General features: G+C 39.5%; 1 protein-coding gene across 1 annotated transcript in view; it reads left to right on the forward strand.

Moving 5' to 3' along the window:
* Nucleotides 1-16,772, forward strand: part of LOC109030779 (parapinopsin) — a 192,171-nt gene that overhangs the window by 47,827 nt on the left and 127,572 nt on the right. Inside the window, exons 2-3 of the mRNA XM_072297683.1 lie at nt 6,266-6,325; nt 10,393-10,535. Coding sequence (XP_072153784.1) covers nt 10,398-10,535 — 138 coding nt within the window. The 5' untranslated portion in view covers nt 6,266-6,325; nt 10,393-10,397. The remainder of the gene's footprint in view (nt 1-6,265; nt 6,326-10,392; nt 10,536-16,772) is intronic.

Raw genomic sequence — 16,772 nt, forward strand, 5'->3', positions numbered from 1 at the left:
TTCAAAAGTACGGAGCTTTCCTCGCAAAATAAATCAAGATACCACGGCCCAAAAAGAGAGCGTCAGTCCAAAAACTCACCAAGTCCTAGCATCCGTAATTAATAACGTTTAGCATACACTTTATCGCCTTGCTGTTGCTTAGTCGCCATCAGCTATAAAAGGCTATAAGAAATTGTGTTGCCGGCTGTAGAAGCTATTGGGAATCTTACAGCCGGCTTCAGGTCTGTAGTATTTTGAAACACAGATTCTACTGCCAATTTTTACCAGGGTTGACAATTTTAATATTTCTTTCTTCGTCATTTTAACTTGAAGGGGGGTTTCTGAAAGGCAATCTTACAAAAAATCACCAATAAAATTACTTTTAAACTTCTTATTTATTTCATATTTGAAAAAATATTAGCTTTCAAATTTCGTCCAAATTCTCGTATTGACCCGGTCCATTGTGCGCCGCGACGAAATAACTCGCACGGAGGCAACGCTGATCCAAAAATACCCGAGTTTTCAAGGAGCAAGTGAGTTACCGATGCAAGGAGGAGTTCGGAAAGAGATACAATATAACCGAGCGCGGAGCAAGCGCGGGAATTTCACCGACAAATTAATCAAGTCCCCCAAAGCCCCGCGCAACCGGTGATATAATCAGCTACGGGATTCAGCGGAAAACTAGTTCCTCGGCGGCGGTGGAGACACAACTTCCCGCAAAGAATCTTCCGGGAACTTTTGAATTCTCGGTCTGTTTTAGATATAGCTGCACGGGCTCTGCAAGCTTTGTTGTCAAAGATTTTGTCCTGTTTGATGACGATGTCGAAAGTAATTTCCACAGCCCGGCCCATTTGCCGCGAGATTATTATTCGTGTGCGCTATATAAACCACCCTTTGGATGTATCAAAAGAAAAAAGGAACCATCTCCATCGTGCCGTGGTCTCTGTATTGTATGTGTTATTATGGGTGTCCGGAGCTATAAATTCTGGCTCATCTGAAAAAACACTTATATGCATAGGGAAACTAACCGTACATACGTTGTTTTTAAACTGGGGCGGAATTTATAGTTCCAAATTGCAAAATGTAGTCCATAACGTCTGTTATACTGCCGTGCTGAAGAAAAACGTCGTATGAAAATTCGAGAGTTGCCAAACTCCCTCTAATAAAATGGTTCTTTTTGGGAGGATTTTTTTTTGAAGATTTTTGAATTTTACCTCTTGAAATGTTCAAATAATTTAGATATGATTACAAATAAAATTCCCTGAAAAGTTGGAGGAAAAATATTCACAGGTTCCCCGGCATATTCGGATCTTATCAAAGGAAAGTTGGCAACGTCTAAACGCTCATATGACATTATTACCAGGCGCGGCAGCATTAGGACTTCTAAAAACGCACACATTCATACACAAGGAAATGTAATAACTTTTCACATCATTTCCAACCTCCAAAAGAAGTTTCGTGCCAACAGATATCCCTATCTAAAGGCTGGATAAGATTTATGATTTTATGAGATGACGGATCGTACAATGCAGTGTAAACGAGATAAAACAAATAAACAAGAAAGACAAAATGTTTTTCAAGGGTGCGTAAAGTATATATTATGATATAAAAACATCATTTTATAAAATTCTTAATGTGGAGTCGCGTTTGGTGCTTATTATTTAAATTAATTTTACTTCACCTTTTTTTTTGACAATCAAAGGCGAAAGCTGAGCATATATTTCAATTACAATTTTTCCAAAATCTCCGCTACTGTATGATTTTTTTAAAAGAAATTTGATGAACGTTAACCCTCAAAATGTTCATAGGATTAATATTTAATTCTGGACGATGAGTTATCAGTAAAAATGCAAGAAATTGTGCGTTTTATCCGAATACCTGCGATGAAAGGGGGCCCCAAAAATTGCGCAGGTACATTTTTATAGAAGAGTGAATTGTTGAGTCAATTTTGCAACCTCGGTATAGAATTATGTTTCTTTGTTCGAGGAACGACGATTTATCTATTTTTCAGTGGCGAGGCGTGAATGATCGATTATCGATATTTCCCTTTTGAAGCTGTGGTAAAGAATCGATTATTAAGGTGTTCGTTGCGAACACCCTGTTTATCAATCCGTTTCCATAGATTTTAATGGCAGATCAATCGATATATCGCAAAGCACGCCACGCCACTGCTATTTTTGAAGAAAGCCCCGAAAGTTTCCGCCGAGCCTCCCCGTTACGGATGACAGATTGTGAAAAGGACATGCTCCACGTGGACTTTTCTCCGAGTTATGCGATCATCCCTCGCGTTCCCCTTCAACCCCACGGAAAATAATACCGTCCTAAAGAAAAACGACGCGTATGAAAATTCGAGAGTTGCCACATTTTCCTTCGATAAAGCGTTTATTTTTGAGGAAAGTTATGAATATTTTCCCTTTAAATTTTCAGGAACTTTAGGTGGAATGGTGTACAAAATCATATGAAAAATCGAAGGGAAAATATTCATAAGTGTACCAGGAAATTCGTGTTTTATCCAAAAAAATTTGGCAACGTCTGGCGGTTCATACGGCGTTCTTCCTTAGCACGGAAAATGAGAGAGGGGAACACGCGCGAAATATACCTGGTTCTTGAACCGCGAGAGGCTCGACGCCAACTTCTGGTTTATCTTCCGATTCACTGTTGTTTCACCATTCGGCGATGCAGACTTCCTCCGATACAGCATCACTCACATTCCGACGCTCACATTCCGCAGGAGAAGCCCAACGTGTTCTTGTTCCTACCCCTCGGAACCTACCTACCCGAGCATCCCTCAAAAGGAAATTCGTCCGGTTTTAGATGAACCCCAGGATACTGGTGCTATCATGTAGCCCTGGGCTCATTTTGATAAAGGACATGCTCCCTTTCAATAAGCACCTCGTTCATATCTGATTTGACTTCACGTACCGTGAATTTTCTCTGCCCCCTACCCCTCCGGTCAAAAAAGGGCAAAAATGGAGGGAATTCAAATAAACCTTTATACATTTTTCTTTTATACGCCACTTGCCTGGCACCCGATCGAAAGGACCAGTATGAAATCCTGAATTTCAAAACCAAATTTCAAGCAGTCCAGTCCGTAGGTAAAAACGTTTCCTCGTGCCTCATACCATTTTTGTTGCTCAGGTGCAACAAACGCATAGGACTATTCTACCATACAAACGAATAAAGCCGTATGTGCTTTCAGGCGTTGCCAAATTTACTTTAATCCAATGATAATTTCCAGAGAAAGCTAATATTTCTTTCTAATTTTCTCCAATTTGCTCAAAATTGGATTACATTTTGCAATAAGGAGCCACTATTTCTGGCCCATTTTAGAAACAACATAAATGCCATTGGTTTTCCTATGCAGACAAGTGCTTTTATGGGAGAGCCAGAGATAGTGGTTCCCTGTGGTAAAATGTAATCCAATTTACCCGAAAGTATATAAGTATTTCAAGGAAAAATATGTACAACTTTTCTCGAAAATTAATATTTTGTCGAGGGAGAATTGGCAAAATTTAAATGTTCATACGGCATTTTTCTTTAGCGTAACAGTATTATGTTCACGGGATACAACAAATTGAGTAGACTTCCCATAGTGAAAATCGCATGACAATAATCACAATGGGACGTATCCAAAAAGTCTAAAATCCACATCTGAGCAAATAAATGGAGGAAAATTGGTATAAAAAAGATGTATTTGACGGTCACGTTGTGACTTCAAAAACTCATTTTCTCGCAAAAAAAACTGGAATTCTCATCAATTTGACATAAAATTTCTGAAAATTTCACGGAAGAAATTTAATAACTCTCCTTTAGAATAGATATTTTCCGAGAGGAAATTTGGTGACATTTGAATGCTCATACGGCGTTTTTATTAGCGCGGCGCACAGTGGATCGAGTCGATCAGACAGGTAGGACATGAAATTTTTGACTCAAACTGCAAATTTCGATGTTTATTTCGTCACATACTAAATTTTAAGAGGTGCTTCTGCAAGAAAATTTCACGAAAAAACAAATGAAATCACTGTAAAAACCTGAAAGTTTTGTTTAAACCCAGTTATAAGCCTTTAAAGATTCCAAATTTTGTCCGGCCGTTCGTATTGACTGGATCCATTGTGCGGCGCGGGGGTGACTCGACGATTCGAGGGATGACGACCCCCAGCGAGGAGGGAATCTCGGCAGCTCGAGATGCGGATGTAATTGCATTTTTCTCCCACCGGTACTTTTCCGCGAAGAATTCGAATTTTTCAGCCTCGGAAAGTATGCCAAAACCGAGGATATTGCCCGGATTTTTCACCTTCCTGCCTTCCGTCAAGTTTTTTACAGCCGACGCTACTGAGGAATCTACTTGATTATTATGAAGTGTGTTTACGGAGACGAAATAGAGGCTGGATTCACAGCGTTAACCGTACGCGACCTCCCCCCCCCCTCCCTCCACAACCATAATAAAATATGACAAATAAGATAACAAAAAACTGCTGTTTCATCTTTCTTATTTCAAAGGAAGGATATATTATTGACAATTCCGTTAAATGACGTTAGTAGCCTGTGACGCTGAATGTCTTAAAATATACTAACTAACCAAGTAATTCCTCCTCTGTTGATATTTGAAAGGTGTATGCACTGAAGGAACTGAAAATATGAACATTCATTCCCACGGCCACGTTGTTTGAGAGAGAGAAAGGACACAGGAGTGGCCGCAAAATGTGACTCATGAACCGTCATGAAAAGCGTTGACAATAATGGTTCAGCGCATAAAAATAATTCCAGCGGTCCTGTCAGACGGTTAGAACTGCACGTCATGTCACACCATTCAGAGAAATAACGAAGCCGAAAGGTCAAAATTTCGGAGCTGTAAAACCTCTCATTTGGTGTTCCCGGAGGATGAGCCGAGTGCTCGTAAACCTGAAAAGTTTGGCGAGTGAAAAATGTCACGGCGATGGTGAACGAGGTACTTTCACTTCCGAGGAGAGGTGAATAATCAGATGCCCCCCCCCCCCCTTAACACTTGAAGGAAATTTCCTAGGGCACCACTTCGCATCGTTATGCACACCCACAATCCATTTCGGAACTATAGCGCGTGTGTTTAAAAGGTCACAGCCGATAGTCACGCCAGTAGCAGAGCGTGGGTTGAGACTTGTGGAGGGGGGGGGGGGTCTGAAAAACCAGACGGGGGGCGCCGGGAAGATGTCCTCTCGGCTCGGGGAGGAATCCTCGCCGTACAGAAACAATCTCGAGACTTAAGATCTCCGAGAGCGTAATATTCAGTTGTTTTCACGCTTAATATTATATGTTAATATTGAAAAACAAATTTTGGGAAACTTTGGGATGGGGAAGGGGGGGAGTGTGCGGTCGCCCGCATTACCCCATTCAATGGCCGCCAAAGATATTGATCTTCAAGTTATGATAGGGAAGAAAAGAATTCGTTGTTTCCTCGTATTCCTCGTTTCGACTTAAATGTATCTTAATTCCTAAGTCGTAGCTTATATTCAATGTCTTTACGTTCGATAATTGTATCAATGGTAGCAGCCAATAATAATTGCAACTATTTGGCCGTGACAAATATAATTCATTGATCGAATTTGTATATCATATCGTTTAATGAGATTGGATTTTCTTTATTAGTTTATTTAATAAACTTGTACATTTGTATACATCATTTTACGTGAAATCATGAATTATTCTCAAATAACCCTGGTAAAAATTGGCAGTGGAATCTGTGTTCCAAAATACCATAGACCTACAGCCGGCTGTAAGATTCCCAATACCTTCTACAGCCGGCAACACAATTTCTTATAGCCTTTTATAGCCAAATGGCGAAAAAGCAACAGCCAGGCGATAAAGTGTAAAGCCCGGTGATACGAACTGTAGCCCTGCTGTATAATTTTGTATCGCTTCGTGTAGCCCGGTCGTATGATTTTTTCCACTTTCTACAGCCAGCTATATGATTTTCTATCGCCTTCTTCAGTCGGCTATAAAAATTCCTATGGTATTTTGAAACGCAGCTCCTATCGCCAATTTTTACCAGGGAGTTAAAGTGCAGAGTCAATTTTATCATGATATGGTATTCGGCTTTTCTGATGATCTTTTAGTTTTTTTTACCGAACAAAATTTATAATTGCACAGTTAAGGTTATTAGTATGAAAACAATGATCAGTACCTATATAGTTGCCGTCATCATTTTGTTCTTAGCTCTCATAATTGCATTTAACCATTAAACTATACATTCATTGTTTACATTGCTGATTGATGAGTTACATTTCTAATTATTCGCCCTTTTTTCTTTCAGAGAAAATGCCAGATAGATGAAAGAGAGATAGGCTTGCAAGCGCCACACTTAGCTACCTTGGTAAGTTGCGATAAGTGACGTTATTATTTTTAATTCAAACATACCATTTTCTTTCTTTATCTTTTTCGTAAATACATTTTCTACGTGAGGATACATTCCAACCATATGTATACTTGACGCAAAAAAAGATATGCCAACGGAAGGGAACAATGGACCACTAGACATGTTACGAATTTCAGCATTCTGATACATGTTGCCTTACCAAAATTTCACGTAAAACACGATACGCACAACGAAAATTACCGAAATCAACTCCTTACGAAGATATTTAATGATTCTTGATGCGTGAATTCAAACACCCGCTCATGAAAACTCAATCCTCTACGTGATTCACATCGCGCGCTAAACGTTTATCATGACAGTCTCTGTGATATAAAAATCTGGCAACCTCAATCTTGACGCTTTGGCTCAGCTATAGCAAACTGCTTATAGTTTGAACAACACATGGTGGGAAATGAACATAGCTCGATAGAGAAGATTGCCGAAACCGTTGTAGTGCGCGATTTGACTCACGTAGAGCTTTGAGTTTCTTGTGAGCGGGCAGCTCAAAATCCGCGTGACCAATGTGAAAAAAAAAGGTTAATATCTTCGTTAAGAGTTGGTCTCAGTAATTTTTGTTGCGCGAATCGTGTTCTACGTGAAATTCTGGTTTTGAAACATGTATCGGAAGGCTTAAATTCGTACCTTGTCTAGTGGTCCATTGGACGTATTTCTGTCATTCAAGTAACGGATGGTCCTACGAGTGGATAAAACCATTTTTTTTTTTCAATTATTGCATGTCTCCAATTGCAACCTGCATTTTTTTCATATATTTATTTTTGAATCCTAGATAGTTCCGTGGATTTTAATGTGGTCCGGTCGATCAGGACCCTGAATCAATAATGAAAACAAAATTTCAACCATTTCGATCCTCTAAAGTAAACCTGCCTATTTTATTTGGTTTCTAGATAGCTTAATGACATTATGATAGCTGAGTCAATCAGAAATACAAGATAAATCCATCAGTGTTCATAATCCACCTGTACATCCACTCCGGTTGCAATTAATCGAATCCATGCTAGAATTCTCCCTTTTTTCTACGAAATAAAATAAATAAACAAAGAAAAAATCGCGAGCCAATATACCAAGAATCGATAAACAATTCCATGCATGCATTCCAAGAGATGACAAGAAAAGTTATACCTCGAGCCAATAAGTTTTGCGCCGCATTCGCCGTTAAAATTTTCCACTTAGCGGATCACGCTTTCAAACTCAATCAACAGGAGACAATACGATAAGTCTCTATTGTTTTCAGCTTGAGCTGCTGTACTTACCAGTCGCACAATAGGGAATTTCAAAACTTGGAGGACTTACAAAGTTCCTTCGTTTACCTACTTACTGGCACGCCTCGTTTGGAATCTCTTTCCGAGCACTTGCCCTGTCAATTTTAGCTCAGAATGTACCGATATTGTATCATGCTCCGAAAAAGTGTATTAATTTTTAACCCGGCAACGCCGCCGCGGAGTTTTCGCTCTGCCGGTGCAATTATCTTCAATGATTACCAATTGTCCGAGCGGAATTCGCGGTTCGGGAGCATGTTTTATTAAAGTATAAAAGAGTTGGTTTTATGGAGTCGGCGTCTCATCATTCTTCATTTTTTTTTGCTCATCTCTTTACTTCCGAAGCTGGGTGCATCGGTGTGTGCCGTGGAGCTTTTTGCGTTTAACTTCGACGATGTAAACAGAGTGTTCCGTTCAAACTGTAGTTTGATCGCGAACAATAGTAGAAAATACAGTGGAGTTATCGTTGTTGTCCAACCTAAACTTACGGATTTACAGCGTCGAGGATGCCAGCACTTTTGTTTGCATTGCGAAAATAAAAGTTTAGATGTTAATACTCCTACCGAAGACATGTTTCTGCAACATGAAGGAAAATATTTTCCGTAAAGTCTTCTTCCCAAGTATCAGCCGCCCCTGAGGACCTGTCTTAGTGACTAAAACAACGTCAGATTTTTCATGAGATGATGGGGTTTTGAACGACTGTTATTCTGAAATTTGGGGATCAAAGGCTACTAAATTTTCTACAATTCCAACGGTTGAGAGCCTGAGGCGCCTTTTTGCATTGCATCGCTAAAAAGATTAATTTGATAATTTAATCAAATTGGGGGGGGGGGGGGGTCCTGGCTAGCCATACGAGTGCCATACGGGGGGGGGGGGGGTCTAAAAATCGGAAAATGTGTCTTAAGTAATTTGTGGACGGCCCGTGCGCAGCTTCTACCTGACCTATTAATTGTGAAAGGGGAAACGTTTGTATTGAATCATAGAAATAAAACCTAATAAAAACCTATTAGTATTAAAATTACAGACCGGAGTCTCAATAGTTAAAAAAAAAAAAAAAAATTGTAAAACCGTTTGAATCACCTACGCATTGTATTTTGATGGTTCATATGACGATCTCCCCGTAACACTTTTTGCATCGTCAAGCCAGGAATGATCGGGAAAAGGAGGGTTTGTTTTTGGTCTGGATCATAGTTCAAGAAGTTTCTACGGAAAACAAGCTTTTTATGCAGGATGTGAACGGCGCTACCAAGCGGGTCGAATAGATGAGTTGATCGATTATGCATTCAGGAAGAGCTTCTTGATGTCGTGTCAAGTGTATAAGTATCGAGTATGGCCTCAGCATTTTCAAATATTTGAGTGTTCTCTCGATTTTTCCACGGTCTTGAGGTTGACTGTTGAACTAAAAAACGATACTTATATTTCAAACAATTCAGGGAGCCCAACCAGATTTTAAACTGAAACTTTCATCACTCTTTTTATGTACATATCATGAGGAAGGGAGGGGGGATAGTGTAGATATCATGGTTCACGTAAAATATAGAAATATCTTTTCGTCAAAGGAGCATAACGAAATGACTAAAACCAAGCTAAACTTCTTACAACTTATTCTTCATGACACTGGATGGATTCTTGTCGATAAATCAAAATCTGATTTTTTTACGCAATTCGGTGAAAGCCATCGCGTTAAAATTTTACCTCCGTGGACTGCGGTAATTTCCCAGTATTGAGCAGTCAGAAATGGACTGTGATCTCAGAGACGCATCAAGTTGCGTTCAGTTGGTAGCAGTTTCAAATTTAACTATTCTCAAATTTCTTCCTCGCGATAATTCAAAGTTGGGAAAAATTATTTTGAACACAAAAGCTGTCGTTAGACTGTAACCCTAACATTAAGTCCCACGAAGGAACGAACTTTCATTTTCGTTTTCTCGGTTCGAAATTGATGTGAATGTGACTTAGCTCGTTTCTGTTAACTGCGGTTCGAATGAGCACGCGCGATTTTTAGTTAATAAGTGTTCTGCGCTCTCACTTACTATCCTGAGATTTCCCCCAAATATAGTTATGATAAGGAGATGGATCCATCCCATTCGATGTATTAATTTGTTTAATGTTTAAAACCTATTGGTTCATATTTTGTACTTTTGAAATGTCAAGTTATTTTATTTGTCTTATATCATTTCAGACGCACAACTGTACGCGTTCTCTCGTATGAACAAATGCAAGTTTACTTGTCAAAGAGTGCATGGGTACATTATACATTCACCGACAAAAAAGCGATGTTCATTTAGCATTCTGGATGTAATTAATGTGAGCGGGAACTTTCAAAATGCTAAAATTACCCGCTACAACTGTTAGTTTTACATCTTAACATTGCCAAAGTAATTGCTGTAGCGGTTACTTCAGCATTCTGAAAATTCTTACACACTTTTTACATCGAGGATGTAAACTCAAAATCTCTTTTTTCGGAGTTCATGGCTGTTCAGTTTGAAAAGTTAATTACTTCATCCGTCTTGCAAACAAGTTTGGGATCTGGTCGCAGGGGTTGAGGGGCAAGAGGGAAAGATGAGTGGCTGGAAGAGTTGAAATAGAAAAAGGGTCTAGAGGGGCATTACAATTTTTCCAAAAATTAAATACCTGTAATGAGAATTGAGAGACTTACAAAGGTAGGAATCTATGGAAACCAAAGTAAAACTAAGATCTGATGCATGCTTTGATTCATGGACATTCCATTGGGTGTTTTTTTTTTTGCAGCTGGTATGAGCTCGATGAGCGAAGGGGAGGATGCTTTACCTCCCGAAGGGTACGTGGCGGCGGCCGTTGTTCTCTTCTTAATTGGTTTCTTCGGAATCAGCTCCAACTTAATCGTCATCATCCTCTTTCTTCGTGAAAAACAGGTGAGCGCTACTTTTCTATACTCAAATAACTTCAACGTCGACGGGTCAGCTGGTCACGGAATGGCGTCTCGATGCTTGATTCTTATTTTTTTGGGGGGAGGGGCGTGTCTCTTACCCGTAGTGATGTCAAAAATAAGTTCGCTCATACCGCAATCCATCGGGGCCTAAAACCCGCTCCACAGCGAGGCACAAGAGAAAAACATATCAGTGGCCATAGTGCGAAACCACACATCGAAGGAGCAGGTGCCTAGATATTTTATCTAATTTTGTTTTATCCAACTTTTTCACTGTCCATTTATAAAGTAAGTCCATTTTTTTTTTTTTTTTTTGGTGTAGATGCTCTATGAGCCAATAGTTTACTTAGTCCAGATATAAGCAATGGTCTATGTGCTGAGCTGTATATGTGCTCAAATAATGGAATTTAACCCTCACATACAGAAGGCGGGTCAAATTGACCCAATGATCGCTGAAAACACGTACTCCACGGGTTCTATGGGGCTGGTACATCCGAACTAAGATGTGTAGGTTTACAAATATATCTTTAAAAAAGAATAAGACATAAAATTGAAAAAAAGTACAAAATTAAATATCATCACAACCGGAGACAGGAGCGACGTTTTTGGGTCTCGTTTTTATGAATTTTCTCCCGAATCAGAGAGACAATTCATTGGCAACATAGAGTGGAGCATCGCGAGCTCACGCCTCGTGGCAAAGCGCCTTCAATTTTTCAAATGCAGCACGGACATCCATCGAGCACGAATAGTTGTATCTCTACGCCGTCATCAACGCGCGACCTTTCCTTTGCTCTGTTCCCATTTTGTGTTGGTTCCGTCTGTCTAATTTGTAGTGGTACTTCAAGGGCTGCAAAACAACCGAAGATAAGAGAGATGTAATCGGACCTTTTTTTAACATTTTCTCTCGAATCCAAGTGATACCTCAATGACGGCACAGTCGGGCACAGAGCGCAGCATCGCGCCTTCAATTGTGCAGATACAACACGGACATCCATCAAGCATGAATAGTTGTATCTCTGCGCCGTTATCAAAGCGAGTTCTATCTCTTACTCGAATTCCATGTTGTGTCGGTTCCGTTTGTCTTATTTGTAGCGGAGCTTAAAGAGCGACGTAAGCAACACTGCCTAGGTATGATTTGGATTAAATTAGTTTGCCAAATTAGGTAAATCGGGTAAAAAAATCGGGTCAAGTGTCTACCTACCAATACCTACCATAGTTAAACTACCAGACCACGTATCTCGGTTGGTGACGTTGCAGACTTTCTGTCATACTTTAATTTTTTTAATTTAAAACTACTCAACGCTATAATTCCTGAAAACTTCCGTGTTTTTTCTTCTCTGTGAGAAGAAAACTCTGTGAAGATTTCAAGAGATGATATTGATTTGTTCTCCTGTATGAATAATAAATCAGGAGCGGAGATTTTTTAACACAGCAAACGAGATACGTGGTCTGGTAGTTTTACCGTCAATATCAAAGTGCACTGTGTTTCAAAATTCATTGTCACTTTTATTTGATTTTTTCGATATAGCACAAGCAATATTTATATTTGGAACTTCATACGGAATATTCTGTTAACCGAGTTGAAAAATCAAGGAAGTTATGAAGAAATTATGTCGACTACTTTGCTAAAGGAAAAATGCAGTATGACAGTAAGGTTGCAACGTTGCAAACAGAGATACGTGAACTCTTGAACTTTTCAAATAATTTAAATCCAACCGGGAATAAAATTTACAAAAAAAAATTCGAATAAATACACCGAAAAAAGTGAAGTTGATTTAACATTCTGGATGTAAAAAGAGTGTGCGAGAACTTATGAATTGCTGAATCACCAGCCACGACAGTTATTTTTATAGCTTGGCATTGCTAAAGTACCTGCTGAAGCGAGTAATTCAGCATTTTACAAGTTCTTGCACACATTTTTTACATCCAGAATGTTAAATCAACTTCTCTTTTTTCGGTGTACAATGGAAAAAAAAACACATTGGATCTAGAGTTCAGACTTTTAAAAACATCGACAAGAAAAAACACTCTTGATTCAATCGGAGTTTTGCTTAAACCAAGAACCAAGCCTCTTAATTTGAGTGGATTTCCTTTTGATTTAAGCTGAAATCTGATTGAATCAAAAGTATTTTTTCTTGTTAATGTTTTCAAGAGTCTGGACTCTAGATCCAATGTGTTTTTTTCCAGTGTACATTTCGGATTTCCTTGAAAATTTCAATTCGATTGAAGGGACTTTGGCAACGTCTGACGGTTCATACGGTGTTCTTCCTCCGCAAGGGTAGTGTTCCTGACGTCTTCCCGGGGACGGCCCGGAGGGAGGATTGGTGCAATGCGGCCGGGATCCCGGAATCCCCGCATCGGACCCGGAAGTCGGTGTCGATGTCGGATGGAAATGACGTTGATTCGTTAGTTTCGACACCTCGCTTAAACGATGCCGGGCACTCGGGATCCTGGATACGATCCGCGTTGGAGTCCGTTGGGCGAAAGTTGTATCAAGACGGTCCGCAGTGCAGCTTTCGGTAACATCTGTGATGCCGCATTAACGAATAGAGCAGCAGTGGCGATTCTCGAGTTGGCAACACCGTCTTTCCTCCATTTAAATCCATTAAAAATATCGATTTTAAATAAAACAAGCTGCTTCGCCAAGAATCGATTGTTTCACGTCATTTAATTGGAGGAAAGACATTATTGCCAACTTGCAAAATCACCACTGGCAGAGCAATAACTGCAAAAATTAAGTTTTGAGAAAATGAATCTGACAGCGTCTGAGTGAATGATTTTATTCCATGAACTCATAAGTCCTTCGTAAAATTGTCAACAGTCACCCTAAAGACTCATAGAAATAGACTCCTAGAGGTGCGAATTTAAGCATTTTGATACATGATTACCGACTGAAGTCGGTAACACGATTCGCGCAACGAAAACTACCGTCATGAACTACTAAGATATTAACGTTTTTAGTATACTTTGGTTACGGGAAATTTGGAGTGCTCGCTTACAAACAAAACGTTCATGGGCACGCCAATATCAAGGTGTAAATTGGCTATGAGAATATCGATTTTGAAACTGAGTAGAAACATAGTGGGCTTCTCAATCGCAAAGCTGGATACCTTCAGAGGCACTTAGTTATCACTGTAGGCCACTTCCGTAATCTTGGAGTTTGAAATTTTGACTTGGAAATTTGACGTACAAAATTGCTCGTGTTTTGAAGTTTTTTAAAAGCGATCGGACAGAAACCAACATGACGTTTTAGGGTGTATCCACCATCTTGGATTTCCGGATTTTTAAAATTTGAGTTGGAGTTCATGTTCCTTCTCAAAGAATGCTACGTCATAGCAAGTTTCACAAAATCGATCGAACAAGAGCAACACATCGTAGGACAGTGAATCTCTACACAGTGGTAAACGATACCAGTCGATTTTCGTACGTAAGGGCGCCTTCATTTCTGTCTGATACTGTGCAACACCTCTGTGGTGCAATAGTTGCTCAGAGCGCCTTCAATTGTATCGCTTCAACTTGATGCATGATGATGCAACAGCCGCCGTGGTGGGCCTCTTAATCAAGCAATGTTCTTTCTCTACCCTGTCATACTTCTCTATACTGTCATAATGGATACATTTAATCCTTTCAGCACTGGCTCAACACAGATACATCCTGAGCTAATCAATTCAAAAGAAAACCACGAATCAAAAGTTTATTAAATATGTACTATTCATTTTTCCCCCTTTTTTTCTGGTGGTTTTGGTTTGTATAGCTGAAATTTTGGACTATGAAAGGTAAACATGTTACCGTCCCTGATCGTTTAAAAAATTTTAAAAAAATTACCTACTTTAGCTAATAACATCGTTGAAGAAAAAATGAACTTTTTTGGTGAACGAAGTTTTTTTCATGGGTAAGTTATGACTGACAAGAAACATTCACAATTGAGTTTTACCTCCCTTTTAATGCAAAAAAGGAGGAATTACCATTATTCTCTAACAAAATATTCATTAATCAAATATTCAGTTAAGAATTTGGAGTCTTTACAATAGACATGAAGGCTTTAGTGTGTAAAGTATATCGCAAATCCAGCAAGAAGCTTCAGCGTAATGCCCCCCTCCTATGCGTCGTGTCAGTTTGTATACATAATTTATGCCAAAACTCAGAAAAAGCTTTCAAAGTTCAGATTGGAGCACCGCCCTTTTAAAGCCACAAAACCAGTGGCCTTTGAACTCGTGGCCTAACCTGCACGGTTAAGTTGCTGTTTCGCTGCGAAGTGACGGTGGATTTCCGAGAATTTTAGGCTGTTACTAATCGATTCCTACAATTCCTCGGCGAACCTTAAATAAATAACAATGTTCATTTCTCCGCTTGCGCATTTAGAAAGTTTCGAGCGAATGTCACGAGTTTTGAGCCAATCACCACGGACTTTGCCAGACCTTTGCCACCGTGGAGTTTATCCATTAAAGTTGACTCCCAGATTTAGCGCAATGTGTTTTGTGTGCGACCGATGTATCGTCATTCAATCATTAGGGGAATTAGTGTGGAAAAATTGAACTTTTATCCTTCATGTTTGTTCAGAATTTCAACGTAGGAAAATTCAAGATCGCGGATCGGCTGTGACCCATATTAATTGCCATATATCTCGGTGCCTATCCAACCCATGGGAGTTGATTCCTGGCGAATGATATAATATTGTCCATTGAGCCTGTCAAAAAAAAGACTTTTTGTGCCCCTTTTGGGGAACTCATAACTCCATTAGCTCATAATTTTACCAAAGTAATGCATCATCATAAGATTTCGTTTAGGCCGAATTTAAACGATTTCCTCAAGTTCCCACAAAAGAGGCACTGACAATCTATTTAAAAATGCGAAATACGGACTATACAAGCTATGCGTATCGGCTCGTACCTCAGACATTTTTGATGTGCCCAATGTGGTTTTCAAGCGGAGGTCTAAACCCAGCCGCTTGTATCTCGTGTGTGCAACGGATCCGTCCATCCGTCAAATTCCTCGCGAATCTGTAAAATGATTTTAACTCTCATAATTCCGCCGCCCAACTTTTCCCGCCATTGATGAAAGCACTGTGCTAAGGAAAAACGCCGCATAAGCCTCCACGCGTTGCCAAATATCCCCATTTAAAACACGAATTTTCAAGGAAACTTATGAGTATTATACCTCCAATATTTCGGAGAACTCCACCAGCAATTTGATTTAAAGTACATGGTAATTTCAAGGAAAAAGTATTCGTGACTTTCTCAAAAATTATTGTTTCTTGTGGGAAAATTTGACAACCCCTGAAGGCCCTTACGGCGTTTTTCCTTAGCGCGGCAGTGTAGGAGGGACTCTCCGGGGGAAAGCCCCGACAAAAAACCACTCCCCAGCTTAGGGACGCGGTGGCTCGAAATTCAGATATTCATGATCCCGATTTAATCTAATCATTTTCCCATTTTACTCACCCATGATTTCCTCGCCCCGTTACGCTCTACGCTCTTTCATCGTTTGATTTCCCGATGTACACCTGCGCTAAGGATAAACGCCGTATGAACATCGAGATGTTGCCAAATCTTCCCTTATAAAATACTTCTTTTCTCGAAATTTTATCAAAATTCAAACGAAACAAAGAAAAATTCTCTTTGTCCGCATTTTACTGTCGTTGATTGCACATCTCGGACCACGAGTCCTTCATCAGCACCGATTAAAATAAAATTAACATGAAAAACCACAATTCGTCAGCTTGCGGCCAAAGTAAAATAACAACAAGTACAAGTGCCATGCGACGTTTAAAAATCTCCGCCCCCATTTTTTTAAATGCAAAATTGTTCAACGAAGCTGTCGGAAAATTTCACTGAATATTCTTTGTGCCGATAAAATTCAGTGAAACGTTCGGGCAGATTCAATCAACAATTTCGCTGTAAAAAATGAAATAACGGCGGAAATATTGAAACGCAACGCATGTTAATATTTGCTTTAATTGATCCATAAAAACATAAACAATTTAAAAGTTAAATACTGAAAACCTTAGAGGGTAAAATGAAGACTTTCTTATTTTCGTATGATTTCAACAATATTAATATCACGCAGAATGCGCAATTCCAACGAAACAATCAACGGTTATTGTTCTTTGACATTTTGCAGCGCACTGGATCGAAGTGCGAGTAAAATTATCTAAAACATTCAGAGGGTAATGTTCACAATTTTGCAGACAATTCTTTTTAAATCGGAGAATTTGGCAACCTTCAAG

Source organism: Bemisia tabaci, chromosome 3 (assembly GCF_918797505.1).
Source record: "Bemisia tabaci chromosome 3, PGI_BMITA_v3".
Classification (NCBI taxonomy): Eukaryota; Metazoa; Arthropoda; class Insecta; order Hemiptera; family Aleyrodidae; genus Bemisia; species Bemisia tabaci.